General features: G+C 35.3%; 1 protein-coding gene across 1 annotated transcript in view; it reads left to right on the forward strand.

Annotated features, from left to right (window-relative positions):
* Positions 1 to 4,227: 4,227 nt before the first annotated feature.
* LOC113044653 (discoidin, CUB and LCCL domain-containing protein 1-like) overlaps positions 4,228 to 15,216 on the forward strand; it is a 35,505-nt gene continuing 24,516 nt past the window's right edge. Inside the window, exons 1-5 of the mRNA XM_026204813.1 lie at positions 4,228 to 4,489; positions 9,135 to 9,353; positions 12,051 to 12,194; positions 13,016 to 13,061; positions 14,061 to 14,133. Coding sequence (XP_026060598.1) covers positions 4,414 to 4,489; positions 9,135 to 9,353; positions 12,051 to 12,194; positions 13,016 to 13,061; positions 14,061 to 14,133 — 558 coding nt within the window. The 5' untranslated portion in view covers positions 4,228 to 4,413. The remainder of the gene's footprint in view (positions 4,490 to 9,134; positions 9,354 to 12,050; positions 12,195 to 13,015; positions 13,062 to 14,060; positions 14,134 to 15,216) is intronic.

A 15,216-nucleotide genomic window follows, 5' to 3' on the forward strand; every position in this document is an offset into this window, starting at 1 on the left:
TCTTCATCTGAAAGATTTTCCTTGTTTAATAATGATTCCTAAGGATTTATAAGAATTACAAGGACATTAAGAGTAATCAGAAACAGAAGTGTAAGCACAGTATCCTTGGACTTCCTGGTCACATTCATCCTTTCAGTCCAGTGTCAGAATAAGTGTCTAACATTGTCAACCCAAACCCGTTTCGGCTCAGACACGATTTATACGTACAGTTCTTTGTTAGTGTAGAATAGCTACTATCCCTCAGAAACCTTGAACCAGATGAAGGTATAGTGATTTTTACAAAGCACCACAGCAAGTGCTTGGTTTCAGAAAATGGAGTCTGTGGGCCTCAGAAAGCATGAAAGCAAGTTCTATCACCTCTCGATTTTTTTCAAAAGTGTTTCTGATGTCTTTGAAGCCTCATTTAGAAGTCCATTATGAAGCAACAAAGTTGAAAGGCAATTAATAGAGTAAAGGGAGCCTAAATGCTTGCTCTCCAATGCTATTTGAGATCTGCTATCCAACTTGTACCCTTTGAAAACTGTATTCATTTTTTTATAAAACACAAAGTATTTCATAGAAGACCTCGTATGTGGACAAGGTAAACTGTAAAGCTATGGTTTGTAGGATTTCGCCTTGGTGCTTTTTGCCACGTTTTAATTAGTGAATAACATTAGTGTATGAAAGACAACTCTACAGAAAACAATGCAAGCACATTCGAAAAGCCATTTCTGAAGATTTGCATGGCCAAGGATTTGTTTAACATTCAGTGACAAAAATTGACAAGACGTTACATAAAATCAACACTCGTCCAAGAAAGCATAACCCACATACATTAAAAATAGTCTATGCTGTGCATGTGAGTAAACCGCCACGGTCAAAGAGCTTTGAAGGATTTTATTTCAGCCTGAAGTCACATACAAGGTCACTTCAGTTGATCAGCCTATACCACGGCTTTTATTGTCAAACAAATTATTGCACTTAAAAAAAAAATCACCATCTCTAAATGACTTGAATGGAACTTCATAAACAAGGAAATATAACCTTGCCTTTCTTCAGCAAAATCTGCCTCATTCTTCTAAATTGCTCTTTTACAAAAAAGGAGGAGTGTTTTTTGGCACGTCGTCAAACACTTAACATCACTCCACGCTCCTATAAACTGAATGGCAATACGGCAGCATGTTCTCAAAAGCAGAAAAGCCCGACATCAGTTTAAAAGTGTAGTCAATAGCCTATCCTTCATGTAAAAAGGGGCTACCAAGGTCTCTCACCATTCTTTCTTTGTCATCTAGAGATGAAATCTCTCAGGTATTCCAGCAATCTTTTATTAATTAAAGGAAAAATGCATCTCAAATACTCCAGTTTCCTTCACTTTTAACTTTCCTGTCTATATTCTAAAGCCTTTCTTGCGTTGTCACTTATCAAATGCATTCTAGCCTACAATTTCTATACAGTAAGGTGTCCGTCTCTGTAAAATTAATCTGAAGGCAGCTGATTGTGTTAAACGAAATGTACAGTACTGTATGTGAGGAATGTGGTGCCAGTAAGTAAAAACACAAAGTTAAGTGAAAATGTCATCTTTGAAGTAGTATGTGAGCAGTGAGGTGAAACACTAACCTGCGCTCTTACAGAGACCCTCGGGGTGCTGTGGTGTTTTTGTTATGATTTGTTGTCATTGATAAATAAATCGACAGCGTTTTTTGTGATGTCATTCTCTAGAGCGGAGGTCCCGTTTAATTTCTCTGCAGAAATGGAAGAAATGTATGAGGTCAGACATTGATTGAGCTGTTGAACTCTGCAGGAGTGTACTGAAATAAACAGGTTTGGTGTTTTTGGTAGGGTATGTTACTTTTGGAGTGTGTTAGCAGCAGGGAAACAGAAACCCTCTGTTATGATGGAAATCAGTTTTTTTTCATATATCATTAAGGATGCATGATTATTTAATTTGTACATTTAAAAGGAGATGTTGAACAAAGCTTTCTACAGGGCTAAACTTTTTCAGTACGAATAAATATATGTTGGCACTCTTATTTTGATTACATTGGGCATAACTGGATGTTTTTTTTTTCAAGATGGATACATAATGTGTATCAATCTTGCATTAATATTATATTATATTATATTATATTATATTATATTATATTATATTATATTATATTATATTATATTATATTATATTATATTATATTATATTATATTATATTATATTATATTATATTATATTATATTATATTATAGAACTGTCATTGTGGTCATTTTTGTCAAAATCAAGAGCCTAATCTCAATCTCAGTCAAACATATCCTAAATTATTATTTATTTTCTTCTATCTCCTCCATTGTGCTTATTCAAAGAAATATATATATATTTTTTAAATACAATTTAGTTACATTTTATGATCAACATTTTTAATCATCATATTTCTGTGACATAGCACCTGTATTCATTGGCTTAACCAGATTTGGCAGTATTATGTATGTTTTTATTACTGCAACAGACAGTCAAACTTCAATATTCCACAGTTACTTTCTATCATATAATATTCTTTACTGCTTCGATCTCCATTACATTATTTCAGAGTTGTTTAGTTGTCAAAAAATATATCCAACAGCACCATCTAGTGGTTCAATACTAGACATCACTGGAAGGAAAGATACATGTCACCTATAGACATTATTATATTGGAGAATATAACTGTATAATACTGTATATACAGTATGGACAAGTGATCAGAATTTGATAAATACATTATATAACAACATTTCTGGTCATTTAAAATATAAAATTAATATTTTATTTTAGGTGCTATAGAGGTTTATTTATTTATTTATTTAATTTTTGAACCATTTTTAAAAATTAAGATTCTTAGTTCCATCGTAACATTTTTAGTAAAACGAGTCGTTCTCATGCCATGATTACTGCAGCATTTTGGAGCAGTGACTCTTTGTTATTAAACATTACAAACTGTATGCATACAGTATAAATGATTTCATAAGATAATTATTTATTAAAAGATAACCCTTATACTGTATGTATACACATAAATAATCTGGAACTGGAAAGAAAATGTTGCGGCATAAAAACAACGCTATATATAAATTATTATATTAGCATAAAGACTACAAATATTTAATAATAAAAAATGAAATGTAATTGCAAACTTAAATGAAATCTGACCTGTACACTGTGTTGACCGATTTCTCTCCAGCAGAGAGCGCAATAACATTATAAGTTCAAAGGCTGCAGAAATAAAATGATTTATATTTTTAAATAAAAGTATAAAGCGACACACACACACACACACACACACACACACACAAATTATACACATGCGCTTGTATATATTTACAGTAGCATTTGCTGTACTATATCAAATGCAAAATTAGAAATATGCAAAAATCTGCCTTTTTTCGTTTTCATTTTCATTCATGATGATCTTTGTACGGTGTCGGTCTGCAGGGCTCTTTTGAGTTTATTTGCCCACTAATAATGTCTAAAAGTGTATATACACCCACCACACACACACACACAAATATCATAATCCACCACATCTTAAATTATAATTTACTGTATGGTGTAATGTCATTTTAACATTTTCTAAATTAACTGGCCGCTTTATTTGTCTTGCTAAGGCTAATTTTCTAAATTATTCTAAATAACCACAATCAAATCAGATTAATTGGTCAAAGTTTGTTTAATTCGACACAATTAAAGTTAGATAGAGTTAGTTAGCTAGATTTGGATGCGACACACAATAAAAATATATAATAATTTAACACCTTTATTTTTCTGTTTTCACTATGTTTTATTTCATTTTTTAGTAGGCTAACTATTTAGGTCTACGCTAATATCTGAATTGTTGATTATAGCGGACATTGTCAAAACTAAGGGGAAAATACACATAATTTTAACACTATAAATATTGAATGTAATATTTCTTATAGATCATAGATCAATGTATTTTTATATAAATAAATAATACTTTTTTTATTTTTTGCTAATTTAGCGCATTTCCTTAAGTTGAATCGCTTGTTTTACTTCTCATTTAAGTCGCTTTGAATACAAGTAAATATTCATGAAAAATAAAGGCTGTTTTAATATGACGTAGTCGCTGAGACATAACAGTGCCCGAAGTTGAAAGAAAGAAACGTCGTTAATGTATCGTCTGTATTTCTATTCAGTAGCACTTTGTATCCATATCAAACCTAGTATGATACTAAGCTACACTAACAGCCTGACACTAGACAGACCCGTCAGACTGGTCTGTTAACCGCTTGGTGCCGCCTGTGGGAGAGAAACACGGAAGAGTTCATTCAAGGCGTTTGGGGATCCTCGCGGACACACGTACTCGAGTTTCTCCCGGTAAACATGCTCCGGTGACGCTTCTCCAATGCGTCCTCGCGTTTTACTCTCATTCGCAGCGGTTTTAAGTGGAGATGTCTGGAAACACTTTACTGCATGGACTGATTCTCTTATATTCAATTCACCCGCTCGTGCTCGCCGAAAAACCGGGTAAGTGAACAAAACCGCGGCAGATGAACGGAAACAAACAAAAGAGGCTGTTTGCTGAGGCGTCAGAGGTTACTGGTGGAGGACGACTTCGTATAGTTGTTTGCATAGGACATGCGTTTTTCATTTTATATTATTATAAACAAACGTACGTTAGAGCTAGTTCTGAGGAGATATAATGTTTCAAACTTTGTTACACGAGCTCTTGTTGAACTCGGTGAGCGCAATGAGTTTGACTTAACATTATAGAAATGGTCTTACTCTAAACCAAGATGTATGTTTGTGATTTTCTTACATGCACATATGCTGGTTTAAAATATGTGTGTTTATGCACTACTTGAAACCCTAGTATTTCTGGATATTAATGCATAAAAAGTTAATATAGTTACGCTTTATTATAGATAAGACATTTGGTGTGAGCTTTGGCTCAGTAGAATGTGCTGACTGTGTTGTAACAGCAGTTGACACAACATGCTGGAGGAGTCTGTCCATGAGGACAACTCTCCCTCGAATCACTCTCACAACTGCAGTCAAAGTGCTTGGATCTGATCTTCAAACACATAACTTTGGGATTTCATTGCTGCACAGAGGTCTTTTCACTGCTGGGATTTTCCTTTAGGACTAATTTTCAATTATGTATGTGACCTTATCCAAAAAAGCTTACTGGGCACACATTGAGACAATACTATGGGAGATACCTTTGGTTATTAAAGGAATAATAGTTCAGCCAAAAATATATTTACTGAATGGCTAAGATTTTCGAACCCTGAAAAAGATGTAGAATTAACATTTAAAAAGTAAACCAAAATCTAAATAGTTTGAAAACCTTGACCTCTGCTCTAGCTATCCTTGGCGGGTTCATGAGCGAAGCAGATATGTCTGATTTAATAATGAATCATTCTGAGTCAGATTTTCTAATGAAATGGTTGATTTACTTTCATACATTTGGCGAAGCTATTATTTAAAAGATTAGCCTAGTTCACCCAAAAATGTTCATTTTCATAATTTACTTTTCAAAACCATAATATGTGGTTCATCTTCGAAACGCAAATGAAGATATTTTTAATGAAACCTGAGAGGTTTCGTAGAATTCGTACCTCCATTGATAAACCAGGAAGCCAAAACTGAAAAGTTCTGGGAAAGGCCATAATGTTGTTAAATGAATTAATATGATTCAAGCGATTTCATTCAAGTCTTTTTAAGAGATGCGGTTGCTTAATATGATGAACAGATTTGTAACGCTTTTAAATCTTTTAAGTTTGATTAACTTGACTTTGAGTAGAGGGACAGAAACCTCTAAGGTTTAACTGAAAATAGCTTTAAGTGTCAGTTTTTAAGTCTTAAGGGTTTGTTATGACAAGTGTGAGTAAATGATGTGAGGGAAGTTTAATTTTTTTTGTGAATTACCCATTTAAAGGTACACATTTTATGGGAATCAAACCCATGACGTTTGCACTGATCTACTGTTTAAAGCGACTGGAATGCTGATTCACTTTCTAATTCAGTCCATTTTTATACCTATTGAATTTTGTTAGACTGATTTCATGGAAAAGAGCAGCAAGTGCAATTCTTTTTTGGGTTTTCCATGGAAGAAATGAAATCAAGGGGGTTTGAAACGATGTATGAATGAATAAAGAATCTTTATTTTTGGGTGAACTTTTAATTTACCGTTAAGTGTTTCAATCGAGGATGCAATTCTTCAGTACTATAGTATCACTACCCTTGATGTAGTCATTGGTTCCATTAACAACCATTAACGTCCAAGGGAGCTTTCCATTGCACAAGGGGTTCTTTATAGTGTAAGCCGGTTCTTTAGGCTTAGAACATGTTCTTCACACAAGAAAATAAATGTTTATTTTAGGAACTGACTGATAGTTTCTTTGGGGAACCATAAATGGTTAGTCTATTGCATAATTCACTGAGAAACCCCCTTCTGAAAGTTGAATATCCTCAACTAGTGTGAACCAATAATTGGTGTATGTTAGGAGGAGAAAGTGGGATTGTCTGTACATGCAGAACTCTCAGTGTTATGAATATTTGTGTTCAACCCTGGGGCAGACGATGGCCAGGTGTTCTTCGACATGCTAAAAAAGCTGGTTTTGAAGCTCTGTCATGTTCTTCTCAGTGCAAGAGAAAACCGAGTTTGGTTATTTTTAAACCATGTTATTAGAACTATTGACTAATTTAATTTCCAATTAATAACCTAGAATATTCTTTGAGGCATGACACTAAAGGAAAAAAAATATATATATATATATATATATATATTATAATATATTATTTATTCATGCATTGGTCAATTTTGAGCTTTTAAACTATTTGGCTTTTCATAACGTGTTGTTTCAGACTAAAAAAACATCTGAAATCCCTTCTAAATGTTTATTTGATTTTTCTGTATATTTAAAAAGTGACAACGACGACGTGACATACAGCCAAGTATCGTGACCCTGCCCATACTCAGAATTGGTGCTCTGCATTTAACCCATCCATCCATCCATTAAATGACAAAACATATCTTTAAAGGCCAGATTTAAAAAAAAAAAAACTTTTCCCCACATGAACTGAAACGCAGCATTTGTACCAAATTTTATATTCTGAAGGTTTTTACGGAAAGGTTTGTTCATATACAATTTGCCTAAAAAATGGTTTGACATTTTTTTTTCTCTCTCTCTCCTGGCTGTTTCTAATTTCTGGAGTGATAATGGAGATTTTGATTCATGGAGAGCGATTCAAAATCCCCTCTGTAAAAACCTTAATATGTCATCAAAATGAACCAAGAATTTTAAACCAGGATTTATCCAGTGTTCAAGTTTCTGGAAATGTGTGCAAATTAATGCATATTAAATTAGGAGTCTCATATTTAAACACAATTTCAGATAGCTTGTGATACAAAAAAGCATCAAGTATCTTATCGTAATCAGTCAATGGGGAATTTAGTTTTTTGGCTCTATTTACTGAAAATGTCTTGGCTTAAGTAGTCATAGCTTTAAGTTCGTTTGAATGGCTGTGATTAACATATGATGTCATTCCTCCACCACCTGCCCTAAGGTTTTCTTCCGTTAGTTTTAGTTTTTTTTTTTTTTTTTTTTTGCACCGACCCAACCCTACATCTGGATGGAGTTCAGACGCCACCACAAAGGCCACTGTGTGTCCGCTAGTATTTAGCACTGATGTAATACTAGCTAAGGTCAAAGAAAGCTTTTTTAGTTAGTGCGGGTGAATGTTCCCTTAGAAACTCACCAGAGCTATTTATAACATCGGTCCCATTTCATTCCTCATGTCATTTAAGAATGCCGCCAATGTCACAAAACTTTGGGGTCTTAGAGTCCGTAATGCGAATACATCAGCGCCAAGTTCCTGCGTGGCTGCTGGATGTTCAGCTGTCTAGAAAAAAGGATTTTGTGGTGCCATCACAGGTGCGAGTGCCTTTACTGTGGGAGACAGTGGTATAATAGAGCCATAACATATCAGTGAACAGTGACAGTCTTGACAATACTCGCACAAATGCTGATATACACAGCGTGGGAGCTCTCCTCCATATGACTTGTGTCCGGCAGCTGACGGTTTCTAACACCACCTTTGTCACTGATGAGTGGGCATATGTGAGGAACATCTAATTTCCTCTCTGATAAGGGTGGTGTATTGTCTTTTCATTTCAAAAGTTATACTTAGATCTAAGTAGAGGCTTCTTCTGGTGTTTTGATTTGTCTTAGGGGCATGTGCATGTCCAAACACTGAGTTAATGAAACTTTTTGCTGGCTGATATAATATTATTTGGTTGGCGTGTATTGGCTTGTTGGGTTCATCTAATCTTTTGTTGCAAGAGTATCAAGTATTGTGCATTTAGAGTCTTGCTTGCTGTTATGTAATAGATTGAATTGCTGTTCGAATATATTAAAGAGTTTAATGAGTTTGGTCTGGCTTGGATTAATATTGTCTTCTAAGAAATAAGGTAAAAGCTTAAATTCAATTGATTTCTTTGCCATTAGTGACACCAAACTGAACTGCAAAAATAGTTTGTGTGTTAAATTGGCCTACCTAATTATGTTTAATCTGACAACTTGTAAATAACTTAAATTTTGCTTATTTATTGGGTGAAGATCTATTGGCAGAGCCTGATTATTGGCCAGAATTTTGTGGATTTTAGCAGCGTTCTGGCAGCTTATTCAATGTGTGTCCATTTACATTTCAATGTAAACATTTTTTTAGAAGAACATGCCTTTCAAAAGCTTTTTATGCTTATGCTTAATTTTTTTTTAGTTTATTTTAAAATGTAATTTAGTCCTGTGATGCAAAGCTGAATTTTTAGCTTCATAAGTCTCCAGAGTCACATGATCCTTCAGAAATCACTCTAATATGCTGATTTGGTGCTCAAGAAACATTTCTTCTTATTATGCTTCTTATTTTTATCGATTGAATGCATCCTTGCATTAATAAAACTAATTTCCTGATATCTTTTTGTCTTAAATTCTTTTTTTTTTAGTAATGTTGTTGGATCATATTCAATGATCATCTCTAATTTTAAAATATAAGCTGTACATTTCCATACTTAAAGTACTAAATATTGATAGTGTCTTGATAGTCTTGTTCTTCCTGGGTCTGGTTGGAGCATGTTATATTACAACAAATTGTCATATTTCTTTTACAGATGATGGCTGTGGTCATTATGTCCTCGGTCAAGAGAGTGGTGTCTTGTCCTCCAAGAACTACCCAGGAACTTACCCCAACAACTCCTGGTGTGAATGGCGGCTTCACGTACCAATTGGCCACACTATTGTCCTTAAGTTTGGAGACCTGAACGTGGAGAAGAAGGACTGTGATTCTGACTATTTGAAGGTTCTGAAAGGATCGTATGGGGCAGAAAATGGTGAGCTGTTTTATATAATGGTGCTTACATAATATGTTGTTTTCTCAGCCATTATCTAGCGATTCCCTAGTGGCTACTACATCCTCCGTCTGGGTCAAGCAATATGAAAACCAGATGTTTTCAGTGGTGAATGATGAAACAGCTTGTTGTGTTCTGAGATCTTCATCTTTTGTCATCAGGGCTTTCTTGTTTGATTAATGGAAAGTGTGGTGGATTAAGTTGTTTTTGTCTGAGTGGTTTTCTTGGTGCATTTCTCAACAAGAAGAACAGTCTCTTGCTGACTAATAGACTAAAGGACATTCTGACGGCTGCATTTGAATTTAAAAGTAAAGCGAGGCACCAGAAGTAATGATTGTTTTCAAACAGGTTTCCTATACCTCCTTTGGTTGTAAAAAACAGATAAAGCTCCACCAACTGAAACCGTTTGTTGAGCCAATGTTGTTGTATGGTGCTGAAATAAAGTGCTATATGAAACACTGCTGTATTTAAAATTTGAAATGTACTGGTTGTACTTGTGCAATCATATTATGATATAGTTGATCATACACTCTTTAGTCAGTTTAAACTCCCCTACATCACATTACTGTGAGTAAACCTGTAAAAGCTCTATAAATCAGAACACTGTCATGAGTCTGCACCAGTCACACATTGATAAGTTTACTGTAAAGCAGGAGGAAACCACAGAAAGCAGTGTGTCAGAGAATGTTTCAGCGTTTATGGGGAAATGTTGCCAAATCTTCCTGTTTCCTAAAGGATACTGTCACTTGTTATAACCGGTATTACACTGGCCCCGGGGCTAAATTATGAAGGACCATAGTATCAGTAAGATCTGACGCTATCGGTTCTGCTTTCGGTACTGGAGGGGAAAAAATTAATGTACTATGTATTTTTGCTTAATAATGTTCTCGTGCACATTTTATCTCACCAAACATTTCTAATGTGCAATCATATTAAAACGTTTGCCTGTGAGATCTGCGAGATCTCTCATGCGCGCTGCGGAGGCTGTCTGTCAGTCACACACACACACACACCACAACAAGCGCGGCGCATGCACACACACAACAGTACGAAAATTCCCACTTAATAATAAAGAGTGACGATGGCGAAGAGATTTGCTTGATAAAGTTATCGTGCACATTTTATCTTACCAAACATTTCTAATTTGCGATATTATTAAGACATTTGTCTGTGAGGCTGTCTGTCAGTCACACACACACACAACAAGAACGAGCGCTACACGCATAACAGTATGAAAACTCTCGCTTAATACAAAGAGTGATTTCAAAGTTTGGTTATACTTCACTAGAGTTAATGCAGACAACGCTCGTTGTCATAAGTGCAACAATTTTTGCATGTAAGGGCGGAAACACAAGCAATCTGTCAAAGCATCTTTCAAAGTGCATTTTGTGCATTATGGCTGTTTCCTGCACTACAAATAATTGTTTTGTTAATTTTACATTAAAAAAATAAAGAAATGTTAATTCTGTTCTCAACTTGTTCTTAAAAAAAAAACACACAACACAAAGTACCGATAAGAATACCGTTAAAGTACCGTACCGTTAAGCAGTATCGGTAAGAGTAGTAATACCGTTAAAACCTTAACAATACCCATCCCTTTTTCTGATATTTGTTTATTTTGACTGAGCATGCTGTTTTTGCACTATATTGGGATTTAAAAAATTGGAATAGTGCACAGATTAAGTAGTATTCTGAGTGTAAATGCATTTCAGTAAAAAAGGTAACAATATTTTATATATATAACAATATATAAGGTGTGAAATATTTTAATGAAAGATTTTGCTGAATAAGATTAGGTACATTTGTAAATGGTTGCTCCCTCGAAATGCCTTGACTTGTGGATACATGGTCAAACATATGCTGAACATGTCTGTGCATTATTTTAATCCAAAAAATGTGTGTTTATGGATATCACAGCAGCTAAAATTTCATTGTCGATTGTCGAATATAATTCTGGTACCTTTAATTCAAAAAAAGAAAAATATATATTATTGGCAGTTCTTGTGTTCATTCAATTTCCTCGTTTTGTTTGATCAAATCCAACATTCTAGTTTCAATAATGTTAAAGTGCTTTACTTTTAAGCATTATTCTTCCTTCTGGTCATTGGAAGACCTTGGTAGATATGAGAAATTCATATAGAGCAAACACTATTATGGTGACAAGAGTCGAGCCTCAGCTTCAGCCACATCCACTGATCAAAGCGACCTGCGGCTGGATGGCTGGAATTCCTCTCTGAGGGATTCTTCAACAGCAGTTGAGAGACGTTGGATGACTAAAGCTTTGTGTTGGTGCAGAGTTTGACTGTTGTGTCATTCAGATGTCTCTGTGTGTTGACCCTTTGATCCATTCAGTCATAATGTTTTATAGATTAAAGTGTGCTTATAATCATCAGAGCTTATCAGAATCTCATCAGTGTTATCCTTCAATTAGCAGACATGTCATAAACTTTCCACAATCACGCTATTTCTGCCTTTTTGGCTTAATAAATGACTTCTACAACATTTTATTATTATTATACTTTTTTTCTTTCACTGTGCACTTGGCAGGTGTTAATGTTGAACCCAGTTTTGTTGAATGTTAATTTGAATTCATTTTATTAATACATCAATATAAATTTAATTCCTCATCTAGAGTTACATTTTCATGAAGTTTAATAAATGTACTTGCATTTCATCTAGTTTACTGGGAGTACTGTGGTGGTCCGATGCCCAAGCTTACACAGATCCACACAGACTCCAGTGAAGTGACCGTCCGCTTTCGCAGCAGCCAGCACATCTCTGGAAGAGGATTTCTGCTTTCATACTCCACTGAAAACCACAAAGGTATCATTGGTTTAAAATGAAATGTGTGTATAATCTTCCTGTCTCTTGGCTGACCCTCGTGTTAACCCCCAGCTGTGGCCCCATGCTGTGGCTTGCCCCGTTCCCTCATCTGGATGCTTACAGATCCTTTAGGGATGTTTTTATATGACTTGGTTGAACAAAGCAAAGCAATGTTAAAAGGATAGTTGATCCAAAAATGAGAATTGTCTTTTCTTTTTTTAGTTCTTGATAGTCTGTGGTCTTTGTTTGTGCCTGTCATGTGAGTGTGAGTGAGGTTTATGTCTAAGTATGTATATGTTTCCATTAGGGATGCACGATAATATCGGCACAATATCGGTATCGGCCGATAAAAGCTTAAAATGACCATTATCGGTATCGGCCGATATGAATATTACTGCCGATGAGCCAAACCGATATTCTCCAAGTGAAATAATTGACCTGTTTTTCAGATGTGAATGTCTGTCTACATTTGTAAAATAATAAATTTATGGTAGAATCAGTACAGAAGAGATACATGGATTTCTCTTCAGTAAAATTAAAGTTTAAATATATCAGTATATATTTGTATATATATCGATATCGGTATCGGCATCGGCCAAAATTATTTTGAAAATATCGGCATATCGAATATCGGCCAAAATCCAATATCGTGCATCCCTAGTTTCCATCCTATACATGGAAGTGCAGGAAGTGGGTCCGTCATCCTTTGTGAGGCTCAGGTCCTGTTGTTGTTGTTGTTGTTTTTGAGTTCTTTTGTGGAGACACTTCTGATCTGCTTATTTTTATCCTTATTGTGTGGCCTCGTCTGCTTTCCTCCACAGAGCTGCTGACATGTTTGGACACAGGCAGTCATTTCCCAGCAGGAAAGTACGTATGAGAGTATGTCTTCAGCATATAGAAACCTGGAAAAAGCTGACCAATAAAGCATTTTTTCAGTCTTATAAAAATAAGTGTATGCATACATTATTTTAAAAATTAAAGTATACACTTTACTTTTATTTAATATGCTTTCTATGTATATAAAATATATTTTTTTTACATTTAATTTCCGTCAGACACCAAAATGGGACACTTCGTCTTTGGCCTGATTTTATTATTATTATTCTTTTTAATAATAATAATAATACTTTTTATGATTATAGATCAGATTATTTTTTTTATTGTGTGTAATTATTCCATTTGGTTTTTTAATATAATAATATTATACAAAAAGCCTCTAGTTAATATAGTTAGTACACCACTAGTTAATAAAAACTCAATATTTTTCAGAGACTTTATTATTAATTATTGTACAGTTTATGCGTGTATATGTATGTGTGTGTGTGTGTGTGTGCATATGTGTGTGTGCGTGTGTTTATCTATATCTATCTATCTATCTATCTGTGTGTGTGTGTGTACTTATTTGCTTGCTTAAATGCACAAATACACTACAGTAAAAAGTTTATACAATTAATAAGAAAAATTCAAGTGTAGTTTTCAGTTATAAATGGAATGACTCTTGAGGCAGGATGGAATGTAAAACCAGCCATTTGACACACTCTTTAGAAAAAAAAAGTACAATTGCATCATCACAATAGCTTGAATAAAAATGAATATATACATAAATATAGTGCATGTATTGAAAATATTAAATATATATTGCCCAGACCTATTTACAGCTGTTCAGTTGAAATATATCCAAGCAACAAGACATTACATTATAAAAAAGTAACTCTAGGTAATAGTCACAGTTTTCCAGACTATATCTCATGCCATCAGTGCTTATAATTTTAGTTCTCTCACTCAGCTTTATCTCTCCAGAGCCGTCGGCTATAATTAACTGATGTGCTGTAAGCAGATATTTCTCTTTGTTCTCGTCCCGTATAGGAAGTACTGTCCGGCCGGATGTGCAGCAGTGACGGGAGACGTGTCTGGGGACATTTCCCTGGGCTATAGACATGTGAGTTGCATCTCGTTGTTTTCCTCAGGTGTGGCTGGCATGCCGTGGCTTATTCCGCGTTCGTGGGTGAACGTTAGGCAAGCTGTGGGTTTGTTTACAAGGCTGACGTGCAGCCAAGCCGATGCTCAGCGGGGAGCTTCCTGAACAGGCTTCAGATGCAGCGGCTCGGCCAGGAAAAGCAGCTTCTCTAAGCAGATTTTCCCACAGGTGCTCAGGCCTCTAGGGCCTTGACGGGGAATGTTAAGCAGGCCAGCGGTCGGGGGTGGAATGCGCTAATGGCTCGTCCCATTGTCTGACAGCCATTTGTTGTGACAGGGCTTTTTGTATGAGTATGTGGACGCCCTGAGGATACGCAGTGACAGATCATTTGTGCTGCTTCCATTGTTCTCCCTGGTCACTTAAGTGGGCAGTGAACTCTGAATGAAAGGAGTTTATGTAATTGTGCATAGTTTTCCAGCGAATCGGGGTTGGAGCTTTGGGTTACGCGAGGGATTGGCCGAGCAGCAATGGATAGTTTGATGTGGAGAGAATCATGTGCTTGGGCTTTGAGGTATAACTCAAGAAGTTAAGGGCCTTTCTGAAGGCTTAGCATTGTGGTAAAATCTCTTCTTGTTTGTGAAAGCAAAGCTGGCTGAGCTTTATGTGCATCACGACATTGATTTTTTCAGGGCAACTGAAAGGTTCTTTTCATTTGAATCAGATGTTTGTTGCATGAGTATAGCTTAATCTCTTAAAAACCAAAAGTAGAGTAACCTTACTGCTCAGTGTGAAGGAAAACTGTAGCAAAAATAATATCTATTTCCATGAACCCATAAACAGTAAAGACATAATTGCTTTCTCTGTTATATCGGCTTAATATCGGCATCGGCTGTCTAAAAACAAACATTACATATAATATGTAATATAATTGTCTACCACTACGTTTAATATCTGAAGAATTAATGGAACAGGACACAGCTGAACACTTAGAAAGACGTGTGAGGCAACTGTTCCAATACTTATGCTTACATCAGATAGGGAGATGAAACTCTTAAAGTGTTTACAGATTTCTTTACTCCACAGCAAACAGAACAATTTTGTCTT

This window comes from Carassius auratus, chromosome 26, assembly GCF_003368295.1.
Source record: "Carassius auratus strain Wakin chromosome 26, ASM336829v1, whole genome shotgun sequence".
Lineage (NCBI taxonomy): Eukaryota > Metazoa > Chordata > Actinopteri > Cypriniformes > Cyprinidae > Carassius > Carassius auratus.